Raw genomic sequence first — 27,781 nt, 5'->3', positions numbered from 1 at the left:
TGGGTGAATGCTGGCTGACGGGGAGAACACAGCAGGAGTAGAGGGTTGCTGGGGGGTGCTGTGGGCATAGGAGTCACCGCCTGGGACACTGAGGACACTGGGGGCTTGTGGTGGACAGAGTGTGATGGACACTGGGTTTCTACTGCAGATGCCTCTCTCTGATTTTTGTCCTTGCCCACTTGCAGATCCCTGCCCCCAGGAGGGATGCCCCAATGCCACTTGCTTTGGAGAGTTGGTATTCAGGCCTTGTGCCCCCTGCCCTCTGACTTGTGATGACGTTTCTGGTCAGGCCATGTGCTTGCCTGACAGGGCCTGCAGCAGCCCAGGTGAGGGGCAACTGGACTGGGCCTGTGGAGGCCTTGTTTTGCGTGATGCCTAACACTGGGTTTTATCTAGGTTGCTGGTGTCCAGAAGGGCAGGTACTGGCCACTGAGGGGTGGTGTGTGAGGCCCAGTCAATGTCCCTGCCTGGTGGATGGTACCCGTTACTGGCCTGGGCAACGCATCAAGATGGACTGCCAGCTCTGCTTCTGCCAGGATGGCCGACCACGTCGCTGCCGGCCCAATCCAGACTGTGCCGGTAAGCCTCTACCCAGACCCTTCCCTGGGGGGCCCTGCTCCCTCCCCAGACCATAGAGCCCTGATGCCTGTCATCTTCCAGTGGATTGTGGCTGGTCTTCCTGGTCCCCCTGGGCAGAGTGCCTGGGCCCCTGCGGCAGCCAGAGCCTCCAGTGGTCTTTTCGGAGCCCCAACAACCCACGCCTCTCTGGCCGTGGTCGCCAATGCCGTGGCATCCACCGCAAGGCCCGCAGGTACAGACAGATTGGGGACATGGTGTATCTTCTACTTCTGCTTATGAGAGAAACTCTGAATCCCTCTTTGAGATAGATGTTTCACATCTGCTGGGGGACCCCAGACTAGCAGCCCCCAACTGACACTTCAGCTGTCTTCTCCTACTTCAGTTTTGTAACTGCTAGATCTAGGAGCCAGCAGACAGAACCTATGAATAAAGCTTGGCCAATCCAGTGGCAAGAATGGGTCTCTGGGTCTCTAGGGGGTGGGAAGTGCCTCTGGTGAGGCTTGTAGGGCCGAAGTTATTTCAGCTCTTCTTGGGCAGGCTGTGTTAACCTGCAGTGCTGGTCAAAAATGCTCCCCTCCTCATTCTTTTGGGCCTGTTGTAGCTGGTCCTTTAAGAGCAGGGGTAGAGGGCTGGAGAGATGGCTCAGAAGTTAAAGGCACTGACTTCTCCTCCAAAGGTCCTGAGTTCAATTCCCAGCAACCACATAGTGGCTCACAGCCATCTACAATGTGATCTGACTCCCTCTTCTGGCCTGCAGGTGTACATGCAGGCAGAGCACTGTATACATAATAAATAAATAAATCTTGGAGAGAAAAAAAAAAAGCAGAGCAGGGGTAGAGTGGGGTTATAGTGTGACCAAACTATTGATGCTTGTTTTTAAACTCTATTTTGGTTTGGGGGTATTGAAGCTTCTACCTCCCTCCCACCAACTCTCAACCCTGGAAAGGAGGAAGCATGTTAGAGGAGAGAGGGGGAGCAGACCGCTTTATTTCTCACGGTTGTTTAGGGTCAGTTTGGGGCAATACCAGTCTCTGTCAACAGTAAATGCAGCAAGCAGTCTCCTCCAAGCCGCTGTGTTGAAATGTTTCTCTAGATCCACACCAGTCTCTGGTCTCTCCAAACTGCTGCTCGCCACTTGCTGCCGCCACTGCTGCCACTGCATGCCACACTTTGTCTCTCTGCGCTCTCCTGTTTATTTTCCTCAAGAGTCCTGACCATGCCCCTCTTGGTGCTGCAAAGACCACGCCCCGCACAAGACAATTGTCAGCTGTGGGCAAACTAAAATCCCACACTTGGGATTAAAACAAAAACATATTTATGTAACATAACTGAGTTTACAATGAAACCAAAACTTCCGTTACAACCAAACATTTACCCAAGACTTTCTCGGCTTTATTACTGACAGTCAAAAGTCTAGGGACGCCCTTAGTTTAGGCAGTGGAAGCAGCTTTGAGCAAGCTCATTCTTCTAGAAGGCTGTAACAGTGTTTCCCTTCCCAGGTGCCAGACAGAGTCCTGTGAGGGCTGTGAACAGTGGGGCCTCATGCACCATGTCGGGGAACGCTGGCGTGGGGGCCCCTGCACGGTGTGTGAGTGTCTGCACGGGGGTATCACACACTGCTCCCCCTATTGCCCACTGGGCAGCTGCCCCCAGGTGAGGGTCTGGGAATGTGGAGAGGGCAGAGCCTGGCCAGAGGTGATATGGACCAGCCAGGCTTGGGGAAACTGATTGAGTGGTCAGGGATGGACCAGTGGCTTGACGCCTATGTCCCCACAGGGCTGGGTCCTCGTGGAGGGAAGGGGAGAATCGTGTTGCCACTGTGTGCTGCCTGGTGAGTGGGTCTGAGGAGCAACAGAAGGGCCTCAGGGGGAGAAGAATCCAGTGCAGATTATGACAGGAAGCAACAGGGCAGATCTATGAAGCTGGCGCTCGCTCAGCATGGACAGTTACACAGGCTGGTCACAGCACGAGTCTCTTTCTAATGCCTACATAGGTTAGGAACTGCACCTGCTCTGTACTCATCCAAAAAGTTGTTTGGGCCTGCCTGGGGTTTTTTATTCTGTTTTCTAAATAGTCAGTGGAGGTGAAAACAGGTACAGATTAGGGACACGCAGAGAAGGAGGGGCCCTTCCCAGCTGGCATTTGTCCCGGATAAGCCATGAGAGGGAAAGTGTTCCAGGAAGTGTAGAGGGTTGATGGCTGGAGGCAGCATCTCCTGCGCTGTCCCCTGACCATTGGGTCTCTGCACAGGAAAGAACCAGACAGTGGTCCCCATGACCACTCCTGCCCCTGGCCCCAGCCCTCAGAGCGGAGCCCCTCTGGTCACCTATGTTCTGCCTCCTGTGGGGGGTGAGTCATGTGCTGTTTTGGATGCTGAGAGGGACCTGCCCTAGCGGTTGCCAGGCCTCTAGGAAAACAGGGTCCCTGGCTCAGTCCCCTGCCTTCTACACACTGCAGGTGGTGAAGTCACCCATCCCAAGTTACATTCCCCAGCTCTGCTTGCCCTGGTCCATTTTTCTGTCCTCTGTACCCCCCATGTCCCCTTGTGGTTCCCTAATTGTCCCTACCATCCTCTGTCTTGGCCTATATAAGCCTACCTCTCTTTCTCCTGTCCCTAGATGCCTGCTATTCTCCTCTGGGCCTGATCCGACTGCCCGTGTGGGCACTGTCCCAGCCCCTTGCACACCCTACCTGGGCTGCCCCCCTGGGAGCTCCCGCTGCAGGGCCTGGCCCCAGAGAGGATGCTTATGCCAGGTGGCACACCCAGCCACTCTACCTGCAGCTGGACCTGCTGCAGCTTCGGAACCTAACTGGTCAGTGAGGGGGAGGGGACAGGACAGGGGATGAGGGGTGGGGTGGCTGTCTCAGTGCTGACCTGTGCCTTGCCCTGGTCCCTCCTCAGGCATCATAGTGCAGGGGGCTGGCTCCTCTGCTGCTTATGTCACCAGCTTGTCACTCCAGTTCAGCAGTGATGGTCTACAGTGGCAAGACTATCTCAACTCTCTGCCAAGTACCCTGCGTCCAGCCACGGTACTGAGCACTCCTGTGCCCCAGGGCAGGTGGTCCAACAGACCCCTTTGTGGATACCATAGCCAAGTCCCCAAGGGACTTTAATTTCCCCAAGGGACAGTCGTGGCATTATACATCTGTGGAACACCTACTGTCTAGCAGGGACTATGTTCTGTGGAGCTGAGAGACCGGGGACATCTGAAAACATAAAAGTAGCTTAGAATCTGCACATGTGACAGACACGTGACTCTCTATGACAGCTTGTGAAGGAGTGGGGTGGCGTCACACCCAGCTCGCAGAGACCCTTGGAAGCACGGGTCTCTGTAACAGCCTCGGCACAGCACTGTTCCTTTAGGAGTTGGCATTCTCCCCAGGAAGGCAGGCCCCTTGCAGCCGCTGGACACAGGGCACACATGTTTCCATTCTCACCCTCTTAAAGAGCCCCTGCTCTGTGTGGGAGTAACATCCATGTTTTGAGGGTTGGGGGACTTGCGAGGGGCACCAAAGCCGAGTTACTGTGACAGTTTGAGCAAGAGGTGGGAGTCGAGCTGCAAGTAATACCTTCCACAGCTTTACCCTGGGAGCTCGGACCATGTGGCCCCTAAGGTATGGACGTTCGACCAGATGGTACAGGCGAGGTACGTCAGGGTGTGGCCACAGGAGGACCACCAAGGTGGCAGAGGCAGCAGCAGCAGCGGTGGCAATGTCCAGGACAACCTCTTCCTGTGGGTGGAGCTCCTGGGCTGTAAGCCAAGTCCAGGTCAGCTTGGGTGCTGGAGGGACAAGAGGGGGGAGTGTGATATCAGGAACCCTAAGTCGCATGTTCTCCACAGTGTCCCCATGGGCACCTCCATGTCCAGGGACCGGGCACCGCTGTGCGAGTGGTGAATGTGCCCCGAAGGGTGGGCCATGTGATGGTGCTGTCGACTGTGAGGATGGTTCTGATGAGGAGGCCTGTGGGCCCCCTCGTGCAGGCACCACCAGCAGGTATGGCCTGGCCTGAGGCTGACCCCGGATGGGAAAGATGAGTGGGAGGGGAGCCCTGTCTTGTCCTCACAAACTGTAACTGCTGAGGAGTCACATCCGGGTGCCCCTGAGTCCTTGCCACCATGAGAGCCTTGTGTTCCGTACATTCTTCTATATCTAGAGCTTAGCAACTCTCAAAGAATGTCCCCTAAGCTAAGACCACACACTGCCCCTCCCCCGACCTGCCACAGGCTGACAGATGGGGGGCTCTCAGTTGTACCCTGGTTCTGTAGGATGGGTCGTGGGAGTGCTTTACCCAGCCTCCAGTAATCATGCCGTGGTCAGGCTGAGACCACTGTTAGAGCTCACCATTGTCCAGCCTTAGTGGGCAGTGACCCTCCTGAATGCCCAATCCTGGTCCCTTTAGGATGGTTGGGCTCTAAGACTGGGAAATTGCACCCCCCCCTCCCCTGAGCCCTCTTGGTGATTTTTCTTCCTAGAGTCCATTCCACAGCCAGGCCCCCGGCCCTCTCCTCTGCCCAGCCTGGAACATTTCCATCCCAGCCCAGGGAGGTGAGTGGGAATCTGTGTGTCACTGCCTCACCCCTGCACTTCCTGCGCCTGCATTGTCCTCCGGCTCTACACACTCTGTGACTTTCCCTCCGACTTGTGTGTCCTGATGCCTTTCTGTCAGGCCTTCAGTCTGGAGCTCTCTGGGAGCCAGCTTGGTGCTAGATAGGGTGCTGAGTGCTGGGAGCAGGAGTAAGTGGGACAGAGTGGTGCAGAGATGTACAGGGTGGGGCGCTGATGTGGTGTGGTCTGGGTAGCAAGTGCTCTGTCACCAGTGAGGAGGCGCTGGGGCATCTGCTTTTGGAATCTATGCCCTGGGACAAAGGTTGAAGGATGGGGCTATCTGTGACAACAGGGTGCTGGCAGGGCGCTTCCCACTGAGGGGCCTAGGGCTTTGGGGGACAAGTGGGCAGTGAGGGTGCCTCAGGCCAGTGCCTGAAGATGCCCAGCGTCTCCACTTTGCAGGGGATGTTAGCTCGCTTATGAACTCTGCGGGCCAGTGTCTTGGGGTATCACCTCTGTCCTCAGCTCTGGGCTTCTGGAAACAGACATAGGAAGGAGGAAGCTGTAAAGAGGATGGGCCGCGTGGAGCTGCCCTGGAGGCCTGAGCAGGGTGGCTAAGCTTTCTTTCTCCCTCTGCAGGTTCCGGCAGATGAGGAGCACCAGCAGCCGAAGCAGGAATCATCCGTGTCTAGCGCAGGTGTGTGCACAGACTCCAATCTCCTCCTCAAAGCCACGCCCTTGCCATCAGCCGCCCTTCTAGAGCAAAGGCAGTGGTGAATCAGAGGCCGAATCCTGCTGTCCTAATTCTCCCAAACAGGGAGCTACAGGGTTAAGAGACACTGGTTATGAGGTGCATGGCCAGGTCCTTGCCTGTGCAGCCTACTAGACCCAGGATATGAGGTCTGAGGGGACAAAGATAGTTTGTAGGGCCGTGCAATTGTCCTGTAGGATGGCTGCTGTCCCCACACCCGGTCCCGGGCCAGTCTCCCTGAAGAAGCTGAGAAACCATCTCCCCCCATCTTTGCCTTTCTGTCTTAGACGATGAATATTTTGGCAGAAAACGAGCATCTGGCTCTCCTTTTCAGCATAGCTGTCAGGAAGCTCAGAATCAGCTTGTTTCTTTGCATCAGTAGCAGTGTCCTCATCCCACAGCTCAGCCATGCTGGCTCCTTCTGCTGTTACATTTACGTGACTTCAGTTCTCTCTCGCCTCTAAATGCCTTATTGTACGACGAACTTGTACAGGGCGTTGCTGTGTCTTCTTGCAACGAGAGTACAGTATTAGATCAAACCTGCTTTCTCTCTCTCTCTCTCTCTCTCTTTTCCTTTAGTACTCTTCTCGTGCCCCTTAGGTGACAGCGTCCCACTTCCTTTTTTGATCTGAGTCCTGTGATGGCTGGGATTGTCCTACACCATGTGGGAGCCAGGGGTACCCTCTTCAGGGTCTGTCTCACCACCTCTCATAGGCTGGGGAGCTGACTCCTTCTCCAGCCTCTGAGAAGACAGCAGGTCCTGCCCACACTGCTGAGGCTCCTCTGCCTGTTTCAGGGCAATCCGTGCAGACAGTGGCCACTGTCTCCACCTTCTTTCCTGGCACCAAGAGCCTGCACCCAGGAATGGCAGCTGTGACTGTGCTTCCCCCACACTCAGTCACTCCAGGAACTCCTGTTGGTAAGACGCTCCTGAAAAGCCTGTGTGAGCCCAGCTTCTCTGTGAGGACCAAAAGCCACAGGATGTCCAAGGTCACATGGCTCCACGTCAGTTTTGGTAGCATGGGCCTAGGACTCGAGCTTCCTGACCCAACTCACTTCTTTTTCATTACCTCAAAAGAGGCAAAAAGAGGGGTATCCTAGATGCTGAGAGGAGGAAAGCTAGGAACTTCTAGAAAGTGACCAAGGGGGAGGGCAAAAGTGGCTTGTTCTCAAGTCAGCCGGTGTCCTGTGGTGGTGTCCTGTTGCAGGCCAAAGTGTCACCCCCAGGCCCTTCCCACCCATGCGGTGTGGCCCTGGGCAGATGCCCTGTGAAGTGCTGGGCTGTGTGGAGCAGGAGCAACTGTGTGACGGGAGGGAGGACTGTCTTGACGGCTCCGATGAGCGGCACTGTGGTGAGCTGGGGGGGCTGCATCGTGCACTGGCAACGGCAGGAGGGTGCAGGGCTGGGGGGAGGGGATGGGGCAGCAGGGAAGGCTGAGAAATTGTGAAAGCAACTAGGAGCACCAGTGTCTTAGACAGTGGTGAGCATAATGGGATGGACACTGGGTCCTAGCCTAATTTGTTAAACCTATCTGGCTGTTGAGGAGACTCGCCTATCCATCAGGCTGCCTTCCCACTTACCTATTGATACATCTGCCCACCCACCCACTTATCCATTGCTCTATCCACCTCCTTATGTATCCATCATTCACCTGTTGGGGTTTTTGTTGTTGTTGTTGTTGTTTTTATTTTCATGTGTATATGCGTGAGTGTATACCACATGTGTGTGCTCACGGAGACCAGATGTGGAATTGGAATTAAAAATGGTTGTGAACTACTGTGTGGGTGCTGGGAATCAAACTGGAAGAGCAAGCAGTGCTCTTAACCACTGAGGTATCTCTAGCCTCCACACCCCGTCACATTCTCTTAAATCTACCCATCCGTACACACATTCATCTTTTCATCCACACACCTATGCATTTGATCATGTGTTCAATCTGTCCTTCACTCTCTCCGTTTATATGTCCATTAATCCCCTGACCATTTATCTATCCATCTACCCACACTGTCTATACCAATCTACCTACATCTATCCACTTATTTGCCCTTCCACCTGCCTACCCACTTACCTGCCTACCCACTTACCTGCCTACCCATCTATTTACTCACCACCTACTTAGCTATCCCATTCACATGCTCATTTCTCTGCCCATCCATCTATCCACATGCCCACATATTCATCCATCTATCCATATAGTCTCTGCCCAGCTCCATCCACCCATCCATCCAAGGTAGATCATCTTGATCAAATCTAAAGCAAAACTGTTAACGAACCGAAGAAACTGGAGCCCAGGGGAGAACCCATTCCGAAAGTGGGTAACCACGGGGAAGGGCTGTCCTACGCGCACCGACTTCTCTCTGGACACTTACAAGTAGACAAACTATGACAACTGTGTAGAGCAAAGACCTTATGAGGGCTCCTCGTGGGTGGAGGACCCCAGAGGCACCGGGAGGAGTGGAGAGGCCAGAGAGCCTCTCCTCATCAAACTATCCCGAGCTCTGCCTCAGGTTCAAGAGACTCCATTTTTCATCTGGCCAGAAATCATTTATGTGGCTCCCTACTCTCTCCCCAAATTGGCAGCAAGGGCTGGGCCCTTCACCGTGCCCACCACTGCCCTCCCTGGGTTGCCAGCCTCAAGGGCCCTCTGCTCCCCAAGTCAGCTGAGCTGTGGCAGTGGGGAGTGCTTGCCTCGTGAGCAGCGCTGTGACCTTCAGCTGGACTGCCAGGATGGCTCAGATGAGGATGACTGTGGTACGTGCTGGCCTGAGGTCCAGCTCTCCTTAGGGACCCTCTTCCTGCACGAGCCCTTCTCTAAGCCCTGGTGTGCTATCCTCTGCAGTGGACTGTGTGTTGGCACCTTGGTCTGGCTGGAGTAACTGCAGCCGCAGCTGTGGCCTGGGCCTCAGCTTCCAACGCCGGGAGCTCCTGAGACCTCCCCTGCCTGGAGGCAGCTGTCTGTTGCCCCAGCTCCGTAGCCAGTCCTGCTTTGTGCAAGCCTGCCCAGGTAGCCTAGCACCCTAGATTCCTTCTGGGGTAGGGATCTGCCTCATGCTGTGGGAGACCTGGGGTGGTTCACATCAGAGACCCCTTACTAAGGAACCTGCTCTCCTTGTGTTCAATCTCTTGGGACTCTAGCACAATGGTATCAAGTGATTAGAGCCTTCAAAAGGTTGTCAGATGCTGGAGAGATGGCTCAGCAGTTAAGGGCACTGACTGCTCTTCCAGAGGTCCAGAGTTCAATTCCCAGCAACCACATGGTGGCTCACAACCATCTGTAATGTAATCTGATGCCCTCTTCTGACCTGCAGGTGTGCATGCAGACAGAGCACTGTATACATAATAATAAATAACTTAAAAAAAAAAAAGGTTGTTGGAGCTGGGAGTGGTGGCGCACACCTTTAATCCCAGCATTCTGGAGGCAGAGGGAAGTGGAACATTGTGAGTTCAAGGCCAGCCTGGTCTACAAAGTGAGTCCAGGACAGCCAAGGCTACACAGAGAAACCTGTCTCGGAAAAACAAACAAAAGGTTGTCAGGATACCCACTCCTCTGGCCCCACCCTTCTTCCTTGCCCACTTAGGTGGCCAGAGGGAATCCCTTCATCCCTTCATTCAGGCTTCTGAAGCTGTAACTTGGTGACAGTCATTCCTACCTCTATCCACCATGTTTCCATGTGTGAGGATAGAGACACCATAAGAAGGTGTTTTAAGTGACAACTAGTTGTACCACTTGCTTCTTTGTCCCTGGCTCCATACTTGAAGGCCTTGTAGACCTTTTGTTCAGTAACTCCAACATAGTGGCTCCCAGCCTGCTCTGTGTGCTGCGGAGAGGATACTCTACACACACACACACACACACACACACACACACACACACACACACACAGAGTTCCCAACCCTGGCTTTGGTAGCTTCCTTGTATCACTGCTGCCAAGTGTGCCCCACTTCGGGCTTCTGCCATTGTAACCCTGCCAGGGCTCTAACTCTGCCCTTGGGGTCACTGCGTGGTTTCCCCTGGTTCTCTCACCTACACTTTTCCAGAATAAAGGGGATTTTAGAACTGCTAGGATACTGCCCTTGGCTGCTAGGCCACTGGCCCCTAAGGGACCCTCCCTCTCCACACATCCTGTCTCTTTGGAGTCATTCTGGTGGACCCCCCCTTTTTTTCCTCCACAGTGGACGGGGCATGGGCAGAATGGGGACCCTGGGAGCCCTGCAGTGTCTCCTGTGGAGGTGGCCACCGGAGTCACCAGAGGAGCTGCGTGGATCCCCCACCGAAGAATGGTGGTGCCCCCTGCCCTGGGCCTTCTCATGAGAGAGCACCCTGCAGCTTGCAGCTCTGCCCGGGTGACACAGGTAAAGGGAAGCTGGCTGGGAGGGACAGTGGAGACCCAGAGTTTGTCTCTGGATCTTCTGGTGCTCATCCTACATGTGCTCTTCTCCCCTCAGACTGTGAGCCAGGCCGCGTACACGTGACCGCTGAGCTATGTCAGAAGGGCCTAGTGCCCCCCTGTCCACCCTCCTGCCTGGACCCTGAAGGCAACAGAAGCTGCAGTGGCCACTGTGTAGAAGGTGAGGCAGGATCAAAAAGTGGAAGTAAGAGGTGCCCACCCAAGCCCAGCACTCTCCCTAAGTGACTTCTTGCTCCCAGGATGCCGCTGCCCTCCTGGGTTCTTGCTCCAGGACTCTCACTGCCTGCCCCTCTCTGAATGCTCCTGCCTGGTAGGCCAAGACCTGAGGCAGCCCAGGTTGGCCTTCCTGCTGGATAACTGCAGCCAATGGTGAGCATGCTAGGCTAAGGGCTGGTGCTAGGCTAGGGGTGAGTACTGTGGCAAGAGAGGGTGCTGGGCCTGGGAGGGCTCTGGACCAGGAGATGGTACTGGGTGGAGAGAGGGTATTGGCCTGGGCCTCCTGGTGTTGATGGATCCTCTGTCCCTTCTGTTCTGTGCAGCATATGTGAGAATGGGACACTGCTGTGTAAGCCAGGGGGCTGCTCCCAGTCCTGTGGCTGGTCTGCCTGGTCCCCCTGGACTTCTTGTGATCGCTCCTGTGGCTCTGGAGTGCGGGCCAGGTTCAGGTGCGGAGCTGGGCCATGACTGGAAGAGATGGGGAGAAAGGATCAGAGTGGGCCACCCTGGTTGGAAGGGCAGTGAAGAGACTGATAAAAGGACGAGGAAGGCAGGAGTGCTGGGTGGTGACAGAGAGAGGCAGATGCCCAGGCAAGTCTCTCTTTAGGTCTCCCTCCAACCCTCCCGTGGCACTGGGAGGTACACCGTGTGAAGGTGACAGGCAGGAGCTGCAGGCCTGCTACACAGCATGTGGGACAGGTACTCTAAGGCAGGGGACTGCCTTCCTCTTTCCCAAACTTGGTACCTTGGGTGGCCAGTGAGTGAAGCCGTACCAGACGAGACTAGAGTCCCCGTGTCCCCTTTTCTGCCTGGCCCCTAATGCCGACAGAAACTGCAGTGTGTACTGTGGAAGGTGAGGCATAGCCAGAAAGTGGAAGTTAAGAGGCGTGCCCACGTAGCTGAGCTATGGTCCTCGAGCCCCGTTAGTGGGTTTGGGGGTGGGAGAGGCAGGCTCTGGGTACCTGGGAAGGCTATCTCATGGGGACAGGGGTCTGCAGGGGCTGGAAGAATGAAGATGCTGGCCTAGCAGTGCACTTCAGGTGCCCAGGGCAGACAGGAACTCTTGGAAGTAGGATAAAGGTGCCAGTTGGCCCCTTCGCGTCAGGCGATGTGGGTATCAAGGGAGGCCGCCGCACTGCAGGCTCATCCCTGTGGCCATGAGTCAGAATGAGTGCTGGGTGGCAGGGAATGAGTGGGGGAAACTGAGTCCTGGAGTCAGTGGAGAGTGAGTGACATCTCACACAGGTGGTCACAGATCACAGGAAACGCCAGGGTTGCCCACATAGAGAAATCTAGAAGAGTTGGGCTGAGAGACTGAGGATGGGCAATGTACTATGGACTGTTGGCTGAACCATGAGGAGACATGGGCCTGAGCTCAGCCAGGTCCCATGGAAGGTTCTGCCTTAAGGAAAGCTGAGAAGTGGAGCTGCAGATTAGGGCTCTCATAGCAGAGTGGGTCGTAGGGCTAACCCTGGCCTTCACTGCCTTTTGGTGTTTCAGACCTGACCCAGACCCCAGTCTTCTGGCCAGCCTGTCCCGAGTCTCTATACAATATGTCTGTAACTGTCTTCCCTTCCAGAGATACCAGGTTGGACACCTTGGACGTCCTGGTCCTCCTGCTCCCAGAGCTGCCTTGTCCCTGGGGGAGACCCTGGCTGGCGGCAGCGTTCTCGGCTATGCCCCGGTTCCAGGGACACACTCTGTCCTGGGGAAGCCACCCAGGAGGAACCCTGCAGCCCCTCTGTGTGCCCAGGTACAGCCCTACCTTCCTTGTGTGGCTGGCAACCTTAGTGGGAAAAGGAACAAGAGAGAATGACCCCTTGACCTTGTCCAACTCCCAGGAAGGAAAGGAAAGAATAAACCTGGTTGATGTTCTTAAGCCACCCCCCACCCCACCCCACCCCACCCCACCCCAAGTCTCCTTACAAACAGGAGACCCTGGTGGCCATTATTTGGAATATCCCAAATGCTTCCCTCCCCTGCCCGTGTCTTGCCACCGGTGACTGCAGCCTCTGTTCTTCCTGACAGTGCCAAGTTCCTGGGGTTTATGGGGTCCCTGGTCCACCTGCTCAGCCTCCTGCAATGGTGGCATCCAGACTCGTGGGCGCAGCTGCTCTGGCTTTGCTCCTGGGAACCCTGCGTGCCCAGGACCCCACACTCAGACCAGAGACTGCAACATGCAGCTATGCGCAGGTGCCGCACTCCTTCCACACACTCCAGATGGCTGCGCCCACCCTGGGCGTGGATCTTCCCTGCCTTCTCTTCTCACTCAGCTGAAATCTGGCTTCAGAACAGGCCACACGGGTGGCGGTGGGCGGGCGGGGGGGGGGGGTAGAGTGCAGGGGGGGCGTGGTGGTGAGAGGGAGCCTTTAGGATTTCCAGTGTCTCTCCAGATCCCCTCCTCCTCCCACTTGCTGGGAACCAGACACTGGGCCACACACTTTACTTGTCCCTCATAAGGTCATGTGACCTTGGAGGCAGAGTCCACTCCCAGGCAAAAACTCAGGAGAGCAGTGTCTGCCCAGAGAAAGCTATTTTCTTTGCTCCCTCATCCTCTGGGCATTCCTCCTGGCCCAGACACTAGCGTCCTGTTTTCAAGAGCATTCATAGCCAGCCGATGCCAAGCTTTGGAACAAGGGGAGGGAATGGGAGAGGACTGGAGGGGAGGGACTTCCTCACCTCTGCCCTGTCAATCACTACATCCAGGCATTCCCTCCTTGCCAGCATCCCTTCTCTCTTGGCTCAGACCCTCTCTGTCTTTCCATCTAGCCCAGTGCCCAGGGAACATGGTGTTCCGATCAGCAGAGCAGTGCCACAAGGAGGGGGGTCCATGCCCTCAGCTGTGCCTGGCGCAGGACCCTGGGGTGGAGTGCACCGGCTCCTGTGTCCCTAGCTGCACCTGCCCCCCTGGCCTCTTCCTGCATAATGCTAGCTGCCTGCCCCGTAGCCAGTGCCCCTGCCAGCTGCACGGGCAGCTCTATGCACCGGGAGCAGTGGCTCGCATGGACTGCAACAACTGGTAGGCTACCAGTGGAGGATGGGATGGCGACAGGGCAACGGAGAGGTGGTGTGAAGGGAGGGGCTGTTCTCCAGAGTCAGGAAGAAGTGGATTCTCACACACGTACTCATCGGTGTGTGAGGGGTCAGAGGGCAGGGGGCTGACTATGCTGACCGCACACGGGACATGGTTCCTGCGAAGACTGCAGTGAAGGAGATGCTGTCCGGCTACAACACAGGTATCTACAAGATATGTTCACCCGGTCTGGCTGTGGGAAGACTGGGTTTCAGGTAGTTGGAAGCACTGTGTAGAACTATAAAGAAGGGCTTCCTTTTTTTTTTTTTTAAGAATATACTTTGTCTCCTTGACAAGTTCATACATGCGTGTAATTAGTTTGATCCTATTCATCCTCACTCCTGCCCCTCATGACTTCCAGGTCTGTCCCAAGCCCCCTCCGACTTCATGTTATTGTACAGATGCTCACGGGTGTGGAACCGTCCTCTGGAGAATGGCCCGCCCACCAGGGGCCATGTCCTCAGAGGAAATGGACTTACCTTCACACAGCACCTGTCAGTTGTCATAGCTCCTCAACTGAGAAGCTCGTGAGCCCTTCTGGAAGGGGTTTCTCTTTCTTGAGTATAATTCTCTACATAGACCCCTCTCGGATTCTGCTTTGAAGTAAACGGTTCTCAAAACGGACACCAGGTTTTGCCAGCAGAGGGCGCTCTAATATCCTCCCACCCTCACTCCTTTTCCCTTTCCATTTTCTCAGATGTCTTCATTCTTTATTTTTTTTCCTCTTTATTTCCTGGTGCCTCTCCCAGTTCCTTTCTTATAGTTCCTCCCCCTTTCTCTTGATTCTTCTGCTAGATTTTTTTTTTTTTTGAATCATCAGTGTTTGACAAATAAACATGCACTGGAGAAAAATGGAAGAGCACAAAATATATCCACTTTTAGAATTCTAGCTCTTTCTAAATTGCCGCTACCTAGCCCTGTCACTTAGAGTCATGTACAAATGCTGTTTAGTAAGTGCACATGAAATCAAAAGCATGAAAGGGCATCTATTGGTAAAACGGTGTGACAAAGGGACAGTACCCTACCTAGGCCATCACAGCACCCACTGAGGGAGGGAGATCTGAAGTCACAGCACTTCATGTTGTGTATTTGGTGGCCCAGCTCTCCTGGAGGCAGGTATCCGATGCTTCAAGGGCAAGGGCTGGGTGGACTGGTTGGGGGCTCACTGGACATTCTCTTTGCAGCACCTGTGTCTCTGGTGAAATGGTGTGCACCTCAGAGCTCTGCCCAGGTAGTCCCTCCATGTGGTAGTCAGTATTCAGGGACGATGGGAGACTTTGAACCCTTTGGAGATAGCCTCCTGGGGTGTTGGTAATGTCCCAGGAGACCCAGGGTCCAGGACAAGTTGACCTGCTTTCAGACACCTGTCCCCTTACCCTGGCAGTGGCCTGTGGCTGGAGCCCCTGGACTCCATGGAGTCCCTGCAGCCAAAGCTGTGATGTGGGCATTCGACGGCGCTTCAGAGCAGGCTCTGCCCCGCCCGCTGCCTATGGGGGTGCCGAGTGCCAAGGTCCCAACATAGACGCCGAATTCTGCAGTTTGAGGCCATGCCGAGGTGAGAGTGGGAACCTAGGGCCTGAGAGTTCCTTTAAAGAACCTTCTAGAGAGAAGCCAGGAATACTCCTCAGGACCCTATGAGTGATATAAGGGACTCCCTAAGGGATGCTACTAAGAGATGGGTCCCTAGGGGCTTTGCTAGTCCATTCCCCAAGAGAGACGCTCTCTAGAGGCCAGCCCACGTCCTCTCTGAAGGCACAAGGCGGAAGTGATCCTGCAGGTGAAGGGAGACAGAGTGAGAAGGAAGGGGTGTCTGTGCACATCTGGGTTGGGTAAGGAAGTATGCTGAGTATGGTGACCCTAAGTGACCTGAATGATACCCATAGGCCCTGGTGCGCAGTGGGGGCCCTGGACTCCATGCTCAGTGCCCTGTGGTGGTGGCTACAGAAACCGCACTCAAGGCAGTGGCCCGCACAGCCCTGTTGAGTTCTCTACCTGCAGCCTGCAGCCCTGTGCAGGTGAGGGATGCCTTGGGGCCACTCTAGTTCCCATTCCCAACAAGCTAGGACTTGTAACAGCCTCCCCCCACCCCCACCCCTCGTGTCCCCAAGGCCTGTCCCTTAAAACAGTATAGCCTCCATGGCAACCTCAGCAATACCCAGAACTGATGTCTCTCCCGTGTTAGGATCCTGGGAGAAAGCTGAGTGGGCAGACACTGTGCTGCCCTTTTGTCACATGTGTCTACAGGACCAGTGCCGGGTGTGTGTCCTAAGGGCCAGCAATGGCTGGAGTGTGTCCAGGGCCCGGCCTCCTGTGCCCATCTCAGCACCCCTAGAGAGCCTAATCAGACCTGCCATCCTGGCTGCTCCTGCCCCTCTGGGATGCTCCTGCTAGTGAGTATCCCCGCTGTTGCCTGCCTACAGTTGGGACTGCCTGTTTCAGCTGGGGCTTCCTGGTTACAGCTGGACTGCCTGGCTACAGCTGGGACTGCCTGGCTACAGCTGGGACTGCCTGGCTACAGCTGGGGTTTCCTGGCTACAGCTGGGGCTTCCTGGCTACAGCTGGGACTGCCTGGCTACAGCTGGGGCTTCCTGGTTACAGCTGGGGCTTCCTGGCTACAGCTGGGACTGCCTGGCTACAGCTGGGACTGCCTGGCTACAGCTGGAACTGCCTGGCTACAGCTGGGCTACCTGGCTACAGCTGGGCTTCCTGGCTACAGCTGGGACTGCCTGGCTACAGCTGGGACTGCCTGGCTACAGCTGGGACTGCCTGGCTACAGCTGGGCTACCTGGCTACAGCTGGGGCTTCCTGGCTACAGCTGGAACTGCCTGGCTACAGCTGGGCTACCTGGCTACAGCTGGGGCTTCCTGGCTACAGCTGGGACTGCCTGGCTACAGCTGGGACTGCCTGGCTACAGCTGGGCTACCTGGCTACAGCTGGGGCTGCCTGGCTACAGCTGGGGCTGCCTGGCTACAGCTGGGACTGCCTGGCTACAGCTGGGGTTTCCTGGCTACAGCTGGGACTGCCTGGCTACAGCTGGGGCTGCCTGGCTACAGCTGGGGCTGCCTGGCTACAGCTGGGGCTGCCTGGCTACAGCTGGGACTGCCTGGCTACAGCTGGGACTGCCTGGCTACAGCTGGGCTACCTGGCTACAGCTGGGGCTGCCTGGATACAGCTGGGGTTTCCTGGCTACAGCTGGGACTGCCTGGCTACAGCTGGGGTTTCCTGGCTACAGCTGGGACTGCCTGGCTACAGCTGGGACTGCCTGGCTACAGCTGGGGCTGCCTGGCTACAGCTGGGACTGCCTGGCTACAGCTGGGACTGCCTGGCTACAGCTGGGCTACCTGGCTACAGCTGGGGCTGCCTGGCTACAGCTGGGGTTTCCTGGCTACAGCTGGGGCTGCCTGGCTACAGCTGGGACTGCCTGGCTACAGCTGGGGCTGCCTGGCTACAGCTGGGCTACCTGGCTACAGCTGGGACTGCCCTGTGGTTTGGGGCCATTGTTTGCCGGGAAGAGATAGCCAGTGGCCTGAGAAAAGCTCTGCTGCTCAGATACCCTAGACAGCTGTTCTCTTGTTTATTAAAGTGGTGGTGGGCCAAAAAGGGATTTACACATTTTTCTCCCTCAAATGTGTGCCATCCTACCCACCACCAGCCATGTGCTGAGCACACACCTACTAAGTGCTCGGTCCTAGACTGGGTTGTCAAGTGAGTGGAATGGATAAGTTAGACTTGCTCAGGGCTGTCTACTGGGTCTGGCTAGGGACACAGCTGCATTCCTTAATGAAAATGGTTGCGGGGCGTGCTGGAGGGTGTTCCGCTATTGTGTAAATCACATGGTCCCTATGAAAAGTGGATATCTCACACAGTTGATTTCACTTAACAGTTCAGTCTCATGCCTTGCAACGAGAGGAGGTCATTTTCTTCCTGAAAGAGAGGGCCCCTGCCCTCATGTGACCCTGAGCTAAGGCTCTGCTCTTGCCTGCTGAGAGAGGGGACCTGTGTAGCGCGCTATAGAATGTGTCTGGGTGGCAGTTGAGATGGCCTAGGAGACTGAGTTCTGGCTTTGACTGCAGCAGGCTGGAGCCAGGATGACAAAGGGCTTTCTATTCCAGAACAATGTGTGTGTGCCTGCCCAGGACTGCCCCTGTGCCCACAGGGGGCGTCTTCATCCCCCAGGCAGTGTTGTGGTTCATCCATGTGAGAATTGGTAAGACCCTCCCACCTCCCAGTTCTGCAGGCTCCCCAACCCCCCACCCCCGTGATCTCCGAGGACCCAGTTTGACTGGGCTGTCTCTCTTCAGCAGCAGGCAATATTGTCTCCAGTCGGCCAAAGAGATGCCCGACCAACCCTGCCCCTGAACCTGCCTGCACCCCTCCAGCCACCTGTCCTTGTCTGTCTTCTCTCAGGGGCTGGAAACATACTCAGGGGCAGAGGGCTTACCTCAGTCAAATCTCAAGTAATGAAAAAAACAAACAACAACAACAACAAAAACCAATCAGCTGTCTTCTTTTTCTATGTCTCTGTTCATTTCTATGATTGTTGTAACAAAATATATCATACCTATATTCATGCATATATATATATATATATACACACACATGTACACACAGGAGCACAAGCACACACATACATGCATGTACACAAGCACATACACATACATATACACATGCACACAAGTACATACACATGCACACAAACATGCATGTGTTCTGGAGGTAGGGTCCTTGAAAACCAGTCATTGATGGCAACACATGTCCTAGATCAGGGTGTTGGCAGACCTGGTGTTTCTTGGGCACTGAGGGCACATTTGTCTCAACTCTCCTTTTTGGTACCAATCTGGCATCTTCTAGCTTGCAGATAGCTGTCTTCTCCCCTTGTCCCTCATCTCTCTGTGTACGTCACCATCCAAATACCCTTTCCTTACAAGAACAGAGGTCACACCAGATTGACACCATCCCCCCCTCCAAACAACCTTACTAACACAGTTACCTTATCTTTAAATAAGGTTGCATTTGCAAGTCCGGGGGCGGGGCAGTGGGCAGAGTTGGGGCCTAGGCTCTGTGTGTATCACGTAGCCCCATGGAGCACACAAGGCTCTGCTTCTCCCTCTAGCTCCTGCATCTCCGGCCTCATCACCAACTGTAGCTCCTGGCCTTGTGAGGAAGGTGAGAAAGGTGTCTTCACCCCTCATGTGCCCTCACTTCCCATGCCAGGCAGCCATGGGGCTGGGCTGGGGTAGGGGATAAGCCTCAAGAGAGCTGGGGCGGAAGGGGGTATGGTGGCTCCCCACGTTACATCCTCCTCCTCTCACATTCTTTCTGTCCCCCATACACCCCAAGGCCAGCCTGCGTGGTCATCCTGGACCCCATGGAGTGTGTGTTCAGCCTCCTGCAGTCCTGCCCACCGCCACCGGCACCGCTTCTGTGCCAGGCCCCCCAGTATGGTGCCCCTCAGCCTGCCTCTGCTGACCACAGTGGCTGCCCCCACGACCCTCTGCCCAGGCCCTGAAGCTGAGGAAGAGCCATGCCTCCTGCCAGGATGTGACCGTAAGTGGTCCTTTAGGCTGATGCTTGCCCTGAAACACTGGGTGAGCCATCTCTGGGGTACCTCATCTTTGTGCCAGCTCCCTCCAGCACCTCCAACCCTTACTGTACTCTTTCCTCTGCTGTTCCCTTAGAAGCAGGGCACTGGAGTCCTTGGGGCCCCTGGTCTGGCTGTAGTCGGAGCTGTGGAGGAGGCCTGCGGAGCCGGACCCGAGCCTGTGACCAGCCACCTCCTCAAGGCCTGGGGGATTTCTGTGAGGGACCTCAGGCCCAGGGGGAGACCTGCCAGACTCAACCATGCCCAGGTACCTGCTGAGGGTGAGGTGGGCCCAGGAGCACAGTCTTGGGAGGCAGGCCATAGTCTCAACGTGCTCTCTGCCCATCTTATCCTCCCAGTAACCAACTGCAGCACCATTGAAGGGGCAGAGTATAGCCCCTGTGGCCCTCCTTGTCCCCGCTCCTGTGATGACCTGGTGGTGAGTCTGGGCTCCCTGGATACTCCCATCTGACCTTTGGCTATGATCAGACAATCATCTTGGCTGACATTGGGCAGAAAGCCTGGCGGGGATGGGTGAGGCCCTGGGTTTAGGTTTACAACCGTGCAGCCTTGCTCCCTCTTGCTAATGAGAAAACCAACCTAATCCAGCAGCCCTTGGCTTCAGGACAGCCAATGTTTCTAAATTAAAATGCCATTGCAAACTCAGCACAAACACGTGGGAGGGGAAATCATCCCACTATGTCATCTTAAGTGCTGTAAACATTTTGGTGTACAAAGCGTGTGTGTGTGTGTGTGTGTGTGTGTGTGTGTGTGTGTGTGTGTGTGTGTGTTCTGAGCACCTACGCAGACATTGTAGACACAGATGGAAGCAAACACAGACAAAGGTCTCTGAATCTGTGTGATCCCACAGTCTGGGCCGGGGGCGGGGAAGGGGGAGGAAGACAGACATGATGAGAGCTCTGAAGAAGAACATGGTGCTTTAAGGTCCGAGTGTGGCGGGTCCTGTATACACAGGAGGCCAGGGATGGCTCCAGACAGGTGAGGAGAAGGAAGAGGGGGAACAGGAGAACTCACCTAGAGTGCCATATGCGCTGCCAGTTGTCACAGACAAAGCCCGCTCCCAGGTCTTTCCTACACAGCTTCCCTTGTCATCCAGTGTTCTGAGGCACCTGCTCCTTGAGTGCTGGGGAGGTCTGGCCACGCCGCAGTTCCCAGACAATCAGTACAGCCCCACACTGAGTCTGCAACCCCTAAGGGTCTGGGGTTTCACATTTGCAGGGCCCCAGCCTCCATCCCTTGGGAGCCTCTTTTCAGTGGCATGCTGGTTCCCTTCCTACCCTTCATCAGGAAGTAATTGTAAAGTCACACTTTTCTCTCCCCTTGGGCACCCTTCATTTTCTCGGTGCTCCTTGCTCGTTGCAGGGACAAGATACCTGACAAAAAGTAACTTCAGAAAAGAAGGGCTTTTTCAGTCCATCGCTTTGGGGAAGGTATAGAGGAAAGAGCCTGAGGCAGCTGGTCACATCACACCCATAGTCAGGAGGCAGATGGATGAGGCTCTCCTCTCTTACTCAGCCCAGGCCCCTAATCCATGGCATGCCACCACTCACACGTAGGGGGTGCATTTTTTTCATTTCCATGGTGACTGTAAATCAAGTTAGCAATCAAGATGAACCATCACACCCACCCTGCTGCCCTTCCAACTTGGTCTGGAATTCTTCCCAACGCCCCTGCTTGCTCTCTGACTCCCCCCACCCCCCTCCAGCACTGTGTGTGGCACTGCCAGCCGGGCTGCTACTGTCCTCCGGGCAAGGTACTGAGCGCTGATGGGGCCATCTGCGTGCAGCCCAGTCTCTGCAGCTGCCTGGACCTGCTGACTGGGAAGCGCCACCGTCCAGGCACTCAGCTGATGAGGCCTGATGGCTGTAACCACTGGTGAGAGGCCCTGAGGTAGTCCTGGGGCAGGAGGCAGCATGCCGACAAGAGAGGCTTGCTGGATGTCTATGCACCTAAACCCTGGGCTGGGGGGGCTCAGGCAGTGTTACACTCGGTACCCCCTGTCCTAGAGAAGATGCAGAGCAGGCTCCATGACACCTGTTTAATGGGAGGGAAAACTGAGGCAGCCCTTTCCATTTGCTGAGGGCTCAGTATTTGTTCCTGGGGAGGAAAGAAGTTGAGCTGCACAAACAACAGATAGGATGTTTGTTCCTGCTGCCCACCCTTAAGTACCTGCAAGTTACCTGCTGTCATTGCCCAATACAGCACACCTGTTGTGCTAACCCAGAAGGCCAGCTTAGGGGACAGGTAGGCTTCTGAAGCATAAGATAGTAGGAAGAAGAGCATGAGCCACACCATGAAGGTGCAAAGATGGAGAGGGAGGAAGCAGCAGCCAGATGAGTTTGTGGTGGCCTAGGCCGTTCTGAACTGACGTCTTTCTCCCCTGGCTCTCCTCTTGCCTAGCACCTGCATAGGAGGGAAACTTAACTGCACAGACCTGCCCTGTCAAGGTATGTGCTAGCTTGCAGGGCAGGAGAGAAGAGTGGCCTCAGGATTATATCAACTACACCCAATGCCTACCCTCCCATTCACAGTGCCTGGAGGCTGGTGCCTATGGTCAGAGTGGACAGCGTGCTCCCAGCCCTGCAGAGGCCAAACAAGGACCCGCTCCAGGGCCTGTGTCTGCCCTGCTCCCCAGCATGGGGGTGCCCCATGCCCTGAGGAGGCAGGGGAAACAGGAGTGCAGCATCAGATGGAAGCCTGCCCTAACCCCACTGCATGCCCAGGTGTGATGTTCTCTCCCATGAGGCCTGTGCCCCTGTCCCAGAAGCTCCAAATATATGTTCTCATCTTGATAACCTAAGGCCTCCTGGGGCTCCCAAGAGACACGGTTCTGTCTCCTTGGTACAGTGGATGGAGCCTGGAGCCCTTGGGGGCCATGGTCCCCCTGTGATGCATGCCTGGGGCGATCCCATCGGAATCGGCTGTGCAGCCATCCACCCGTCTCTGATGGAGGCAGGCCTTGTCCTGGAGGCCATCAACAGAGTCGCCCTTGTTGGAACACTTCTGCCCTGTGCACAGGTGAAGGCTTTGGGGGGCGTCGGGTAGGGGTCTAGAGGAATGCTAACGTTGACTCTGACGACCACATGAACTGTTCAAAGGGTAGCCTCAAGCTACTCGCCTGTGGTTCTGGGTGCGGTTCAGGTCAATGTAGGCATCACAAAGCTCTTACCTCTTGGAATAGCTCCTTAATGCTTTCTCCCACTCACCCACTCTCTCTCCCTAGACTGTGGAGGGGGCCAGGAACTCTTACCTTGTGGGCAGCCCTGTCCTCACTCCTGTCAGGACCTGTCCCCCAGCAGTACATGCCAGCCAGGCTCAGCGAGCTGCCAGTCTGGCTGTGGGTGTCCCCCAGGCCAGCTCTCCCAGGATGGGCTCTGCGTGCTCCCAGATGACTGTCACTGCCACTTCCAGCCTAGAGCCATGGGTCAGTGGTACCTCCCTCCCTTGCCCTCCTCCCTGCCATCCCCCCTCCCCCCCAGCATCCCCGTGGGGCCCAGGTCCAGACTAGAGGTTGGGAATTGGAAGCCCTGCATTTCCCATGCCCTGGGCTACACTGGGTTAGAGAGTTCCCATTTCCTTCCTTTAGGACGTGGGTAATGTTGGAAGGGTTCTATAAAGCGGGAGTGTAGGATGTGGGGGGGGGGCGTGTTGTGCTGTCTGTAGTTTCCACCCTTACTCCTGTGACCTTCAGGGATTCCTGAGAACCAGAGCCGGTCAGTAGGGTCCACACTCAGCTCCTGGGAGAGTCTTGAACCTGGAGAGGTGGTGACTGGGCCCTGCGACAACTGGTAAGCAGGATGGGAGTGTGCCCTCAGGGAGGTGGACCAGGCCCTGTGGCTGAAGTCTCATTCCTTGTCCCCAGCACCTGTGTGGCAGGTGTCCTCCAGTGCCATGAGGTGCCCAGCTGCCCTGGTCCTGGGATATGGAACTCCTGGGGGCCCTGGGAGAAATGCAGTGTCTCCTGTGGGGGAGGGGAGCAGCTACGGTCCAGGCACTGTGCCCGACCCCCCTGCCCTGGTCTGGCTCGACAGAGCCGAGCTTGCCACGTCCAGGTCTGCAGAGGTGAGTCCAGCCATCTTCTACCCAATGATCCTTTAGCCTTGAGTCCTATCAGGTCCCTTGACCCTGGCTCTGAGTCCCTGTAGAGTTCTCTCTCTCTCTCTCTCTCTCTCCCTCTCTTCCCTCCCTCCCTCCTTCCCTCCCTCCCTCTCTCTCTCTCTCTGTTACCCACTCTTCCCTTGTTAGCCACAAACAAGCAAAGGAGGAAACAGCCAGATCATGGAGGAGCCTTTGGGGAAGGGACACAGCAAAGGGGATGGACACTATGACTTTTGGGCCATAGAGAAGGTGGGCACAGAGGTAGGCAGTGAGGACAGGGTGTCAGACAAGCCACTGACTCCGTGGTTGTCTCAGAGACAGGCTGCCCAGCTGGCCGATTATACCGTGGATGCCAGCCCGGCGAGGGGTGCCCCTTCTCTTGCGCTCACATCACAGGACAGGTGGCCTGCTTCTCTGAGAACTGTGAGGAGGGATGCCACTGTCCCAAGGGCACCTTTCAGCACCACTTGGCCTGTGTCAAGGTGAGAACTCAGCTGGCTAGGAGCCGGAGGCTGTGCCCTCTGTCCCCAGCATCCGGCAGTTCATTGCCACCAAGGAATCTGGGACCTTAAGCAGAGCTCAAACCCTAGAGGGCTTTGCTGCTTGACACAGGGTATCAGATTAGGGGGCCAGAAAGGGAGGTAGAAGTGAGGCAACTACACAGGGGGTCCCTGGCTTCCCAGGGGCCATGTGCTGCCTAGGGACAGCATGGGAACTTCTATTCCAAGCTGAGCTCCTAGGTCAAGGCCACCTGTGAGAGTTTTAACCCACCATGACCACATGCTGCTCGGTACCGCTCTTGCTGTGGCACTCAGTCTTCCTGGCAGTTTTCTGCTGGGCTCCCATAGCTGCCTATGGCACATGGACCACCAACCTTGTCCTCTATGTCAGGGGCTGTGAATCTTCATGACCCCTCTCTTCCCTGCCATGCCGTGATAAGGAAAGGACCCCCCACACCTTCACCCTACCTAGCCTCAGATCCCTGTCTCCAGCTGTGGGGACAGATGGCAGGCACGTGTTCCCTCTGCTCCACCGAACCCAACATAGATGCTCCAGGATTCTATCCCTAATTCTAGTGGCCTCCGCCAGCCAGAACCTGAGATGCTTCCTGGCCCCATTTGCTAAGAGATGATGACACTGAGTCCAAGAAAGGAAGGGCTGCTCTAAGGTCAGGAGGTCATTGACCACCAGTGTTGGACTCACACTGAGACATCTAGGCTCCTCTGATTCCTGGCAGGACTCTCTCTGCCTCACTGAGTCCTGTCCTCCTGGAGCCCCTGCCAATGCCTGCCTGTGTCCATCTAACTTTTTTGTATAAGAAGATGGCTGACTCTCAGGCCCTCGGTCCTATGTGTACTAGGAAGTGCCTCCTGAGGCCGAGGCCCTCTCTCTTGCTATCCCCAAGTCTCATCAGAGGCTGTACACAGCTACCCAGTGGTAGGAAGCGTCCTGGGAGAGGTCACAGTCTCCTTCTCTTCACCCATCCAGGAGTGCCCCTGTGTGTTGACAGTCTTGCTGCTGCAGGGGCTTAGGGTGGCCAGCAATGCCCCCGGGGCCTACCCAGCCCTCCTGGGAGCTGAGGGCCAGACCCTTAGACCTGGAGATGAGCTTCACCCAGGCCAGATGCTCCACACAGTCTGTGGAAACTGGTAAGGGAACTGCCAAGGTAGGGACTGGGCTAGGATGGGGGGGGGGGGGGGAGGAGCCGAAGGAGGGATCAGTGGGTGAAGATAGGGAACCCTGCATTCTGTCCTCTTGCCTGGATGCACCTTCTTAGCCACTTTGCCTGGTACCTCGTGCTTGTGTTTTCCCAGCTCCTGTGTTCATGGGAAGCTGTCTTGCTCTCTGGAGGGATGCTCCAGGGGCAACGGCAGCTTTGGTCCCTGGGGCATGTGGAGCCCGTGTTCCCACTCTTGTGGTGGGTTGGGTACCCGCACCCGCACCCGCCAATGTGTGCATCCCACACTTGTTCCTGGTGGACTGGGTTGCCGTGGGCCCCTTCAGGACGTGGAATACTGCTTCAGCCCGGAATGCCCTGGTAAGGGAAACAGGAAGGAGCTAGGCAGACACCTGCCCGGCCAGGTATGGCTCAGCCTGCCTTCGTCCTCTCCTGTGTCTGTTTATTCCTGCTGGTATCTCTGGATTTTCCTTCCTTCCATGAAATACCTCTCAGCCAGCACTCCCAGAGGTCTTATCAGATGTTCCATACTGTGTGTGTGTGATGCTGGTGGGGCATATTGCAGGTCCCCGAAACACTTCTGAGCAGAGTCTCCTTTTACACAGGGACTGCAGAAGCTACTGTGGAGCCCGTGACAGGTCCTGCAGGTAGCCTTGAGTCTCCCTGCACCTCTCCTGTATGGCCTTTCTCTGGCAAGAGCAAGCCTTCCTGCCCATCCCTACTCCCTGGGGAGGCTGGAGAGCCTTGCTGACTAATTGGAAAGTCCACAACACTCTTTTTTCCACTCTTCCTTCCCACAGGTGGCTGGGGACTATGGTCTCCATGGTCTCCTTGTTCCCACAGCTGCACAGACCCTGCTCACCCGGCATGGCGCAGCCGTACTCGCCTCTGCTTGGCTAACTGTACAGTGGGGCGCTCCTCACAAGAGCGTCCGTGCAACCTACCCTCATGTACAGGTATGACTCCGGGGGCTCAACCCTGAGGCCATAATCACAGCCTTCAACCAATTCATTCAAACCCTTGACTAGGGCTCAACATTGATTCCCCCTGGGACGATCGAGGGACCGAATCTAATCTCAGATCAGTGTCTGACCGACCCGAGGCCTCCTGTTCGCTTTACCAGCCCTAATAGCTGCTCTGAGCTCTGCCAAGTTCTAGCAGGTTCCTCAGCCCTGATGCATGTTGGGAGCGCAAACCACTTTCTGTGGTGTTGTTCCCTATCCCCCAGAAGCCCCATGAGTCAGGGATTTCTGTCCCCGGTGGGAAAAGGCACATTGACTGCCCAGACCACATACACCCATCAGTGTCTGGTGCAGAACAGGAGCCCCTGGGTGTGGAGGAGGCCACAGCTGGCCCAGGTGATGAAACCTGAGCCTGAGCAGGGGCAGGAAGGAATGCCTGGGGACAGGAAGGAGAGCCTGGGGACAGGAAGAAGAGCCTGGGGACAGGAAGGAGAGCCTGGGGCAGGTTCTGCTGGCTCCAGATCTTTCTCATCCCGCAGTGCTGCCCCTGTGCCCTGGCCCTGACTGTGTGTCGGAGAATTGTTCCTGGACATCCTGGGCCCCATGGGGACCTTGCTCCCGCAGCTGTGGGGTAGGTCAGCAGCGCCGCCTACGAGCGTATCACCCCCCTGGGCCTGGTGGACACTGGTGCCCTGACATCCTGACCGCCTACCAGGAGCGCCGTTTCTGCAACCTGCGTGCTTGTCCAGGTGAGGGGAGCTAGGGACGAAGAGTGGTATGCTTCAGGCTCCTGCCTGGCCACACCCCTGAGAAGCTCTGGTGCTTTGCATTTAGCCTTCCTGATCCGGGACACGGTCATCCCCTGGCTCATGGGGTACATGGGACCTCTGCTGGATCCAAACCCTGATGGAACTTATTTTCGTCTTTACAGTGCCTGGGGGCTGGTCCCGCTGGAGTCCCTGGTCCTGGTGTGACCGCAGCTGTGGAGGGGGCCGATCCCTGAGGAGCAGAAGCTGCTCAAGTCCACCGCCCAAGAATGGGGGAGCATCCTGTGTTGGGGAGAGGCACCACATCCGGTCCTGCAATTCCATGCCGTGTGGTACTGCAGTGGTGACTGCCACTTCCTGCCTACTGAGCTTAATTCTGCAAAGCTCTCTCCACCCCCGCCTCTAACTTCCTTCACACTGTACCCATGGGATGGAGAGGGAGGCAGGCTGCTGCTTTGCGGGCTACTTAGGAAAGCAGAAATCTTCAGGGAAGGGATGGCTGGGTATGGGTACCGAGCAGGGACATCCTATGTATATCTAGGTAATTTGTGGCTGAGGATGAGATGCAAAGGTCTGCCACCTACCAGGCTCATCCCTAGCACATCTTCCCAGTCTTTCCTACCCTCTTAGCTGCTGGAGAACCACCTAGCCCAGGCAAAGCTTCTGAGAGCCTGCGGTGTGAAAGGGTGCATATGGTTCTCCCAGATGTAAACTGGACCAGAGACTATAATTGAACCCTTCCTCCTTCCTCTCTCTGCTTCGGCCCTTCTTGTCAGTGCTCCCAGCCTTAAGGGTCTCGGTTACTCCGGGACTCATCTCTGTCAGGAGATGGTCATTCACACTGCACACAGCCTCTCATTTCAGACCAGGGGCCATGAGCCACCAGCTGAGAATGTTAGCTTCTGAGCCGCACAAATGTAGTCTACCATCACCAGCATGTGTTGGCTGACCCGCTAGGTTCTGAGAACTTATGCAAAGTGAGAGGAGCTCTCTGTGTACTTAGACTAACCTAACTCCAGGGCTCTGCCAAGCCCCTAATGTTTCAGTTCACACTAATATGGGGTGGGGCAGGATGGACCCTGGAGGCTCTAGAAATC

General features: G+C 55.9%; 1 protein-coding gene across 1 annotated transcript in view; it reads left to right on the top strand.

The window, feature by feature from the left end:
* Nucleotides 1–27,781, top strand: part of LOC311599964 (SCO-spondin-like) — a 57,429-nt gene that overhangs the window by 17,485 nt on the left and 12,163 nt on the right. The window contains exons 34-80 of the mRNA XM_084786109.1: nucleotides 186–326; nucleotides 397–579; nucleotides 661–811; nucleotides 2,079–2,232; nucleotides 2,356–2,410; nucleotides 2,830–2,928; nucleotides 3,198–3,392; nucleotides 3,482–3,609; nucleotides 4,159–4,348; nucleotides 4,422–4,575; nucleotides 5,055–5,127; nucleotides 5,767–5,824; nucleotides 6,675–6,797; nucleotides 7,087–7,230; nucleotides 8,460–8,630; nucleotides 8,719–8,883; nucleotides 10,053–10,232; nucleotides 10,326–10,448; nucleotides 10,528–10,657; nucleotides 10,828–10,953; nucleotides 11,112–11,203; nucleotides 12,084–12,257; nucleotides 12,533–12,697; nucleotides 13,274–13,523; nucleotides 14,762–14,808; nucleotides 14,962–15,132; nucleotides 15,461–15,592; nucleotides 15,822–15,967; nucleotides 17,690–17,784; nucleotides 18,691–18,743; nucleotides 18,918–19,124; nucleotides 19,256–19,426; nucleotides 19,518–19,597; nucleotides 20,885–21,054; nucleotides 21,580–21,626; nucleotides 21,711–21,902; nucleotides 22,027–22,197; nucleotides 22,403–22,603; nucleotides 22,871–22,967; nucleotides 23,042–23,241; nucleotides 23,674–23,759; nucleotides 24,766–24,926; nucleotides 25,092–25,315; nucleotides 25,561–25,602; nucleotides 25,756–25,911; nucleotides 26,457–26,666; nucleotides 26,849–27,016. Of these exons, the coding sequence (XP_084642235.1) occupies nucleotides 186–326; nucleotides 397–579; nucleotides 661–811; nucleotides 2,079–2,232; nucleotides 2,356–2,410; nucleotides 2,830–2,928; nucleotides 3,198–3,392; nucleotides 3,482–3,609; nucleotides 4,159–4,348; nucleotides 4,422–4,575; nucleotides 5,055–5,127; nucleotides 5,767–5,824; nucleotides 6,675–6,797; nucleotides 7,087–7,230; nucleotides 8,460–8,630; nucleotides 8,719–8,883; nucleotides 10,053–10,232; nucleotides 10,326–10,448; nucleotides 10,528–10,657; nucleotides 10,828–10,953; nucleotides 11,112–11,203; nucleotides 12,084–12,257; nucleotides 12,533–12,697; nucleotides 13,274–13,523; nucleotides 14,762–14,808; nucleotides 14,962–15,132; nucleotides 15,461–15,592; nucleotides 15,822–15,967; nucleotides 17,690–17,784; nucleotides 18,691–18,743; nucleotides 18,918–19,124; nucleotides 19,256–19,426; nucleotides 19,518–19,597; nucleotides 20,885–21,054; nucleotides 21,580–21,626; nucleotides 21,711–21,902; nucleotides 22,027–22,197; nucleotides 22,403–22,603; nucleotides 22,871–22,967; nucleotides 23,042–23,241; nucleotides 23,674–23,759; nucleotides 24,766–24,926; nucleotides 25,092–25,315; nucleotides 25,561–25,602; nucleotides 25,756–25,911; nucleotides 26,457–26,666; nucleotides 26,849–27,016 (6,651 nt within the window). The remainder of the gene's footprint in view (nucleotides 1–185; nucleotides 327–396; nucleotides 580–660; nucleotides 812–2,078; nucleotides 2,233–2,355; nucleotides 2,411–2,829; nucleotides 2,929–3,197; nucleotides 3,393–3,481; nucleotides 3,610–4,158; nucleotides 4,349–4,421; nucleotides 4,576–5,054; nucleotides 5,128–5,766; nucleotides 5,825–6,674; nucleotides 6,798–7,086; nucleotides 7,231–8,459; nucleotides 8,631–8,718; nucleotides 8,884–10,052; nucleotides 10,233–10,325; nucleotides 10,449–10,527; nucleotides 10,658–10,827; nucleotides 10,954–11,111; nucleotides 11,204–12,083; nucleotides 12,258–12,532; nucleotides 12,698–13,273; nucleotides 13,524–14,761; nucleotides 14,809–14,961; nucleotides 15,133–15,460; nucleotides 15,593–15,821; nucleotides 15,968–17,689; nucleotides 17,785–18,690; nucleotides 18,744–18,917; nucleotides 19,125–19,255; nucleotides 19,427–19,517; nucleotides 19,598–20,884; nucleotides 21,055–21,579; nucleotides 21,627–21,710; nucleotides 21,903–22,026; nucleotides 22,198–22,402; nucleotides 22,604–22,870; nucleotides 22,968–23,041; nucleotides 23,242–23,673; nucleotides 23,760–24,765; nucleotides 24,927–25,091; nucleotides 25,316–25,560; nucleotides 25,603–25,755; nucleotides 25,912–26,456; nucleotides 26,667–26,848; nucleotides 27,017–27,781) is intronic.

The sequence above is a fragment of the Acomys minous genome, assembly GCF_964271855.1.
Source record: "Acomys minous genome assembly, chromosome: 6".
In the NCBI taxonomy this organism is placed as follows: Eukaryota; Metazoa; Chordata; class Mammalia; order Rodentia; family Muridae; genus Acomys; species Acomys minous.
The sequence above is the reverse complement of the archived record's forward strand: the minus strand, read 5'-3'. Positions and strand labels throughout refer to the sequence as shown.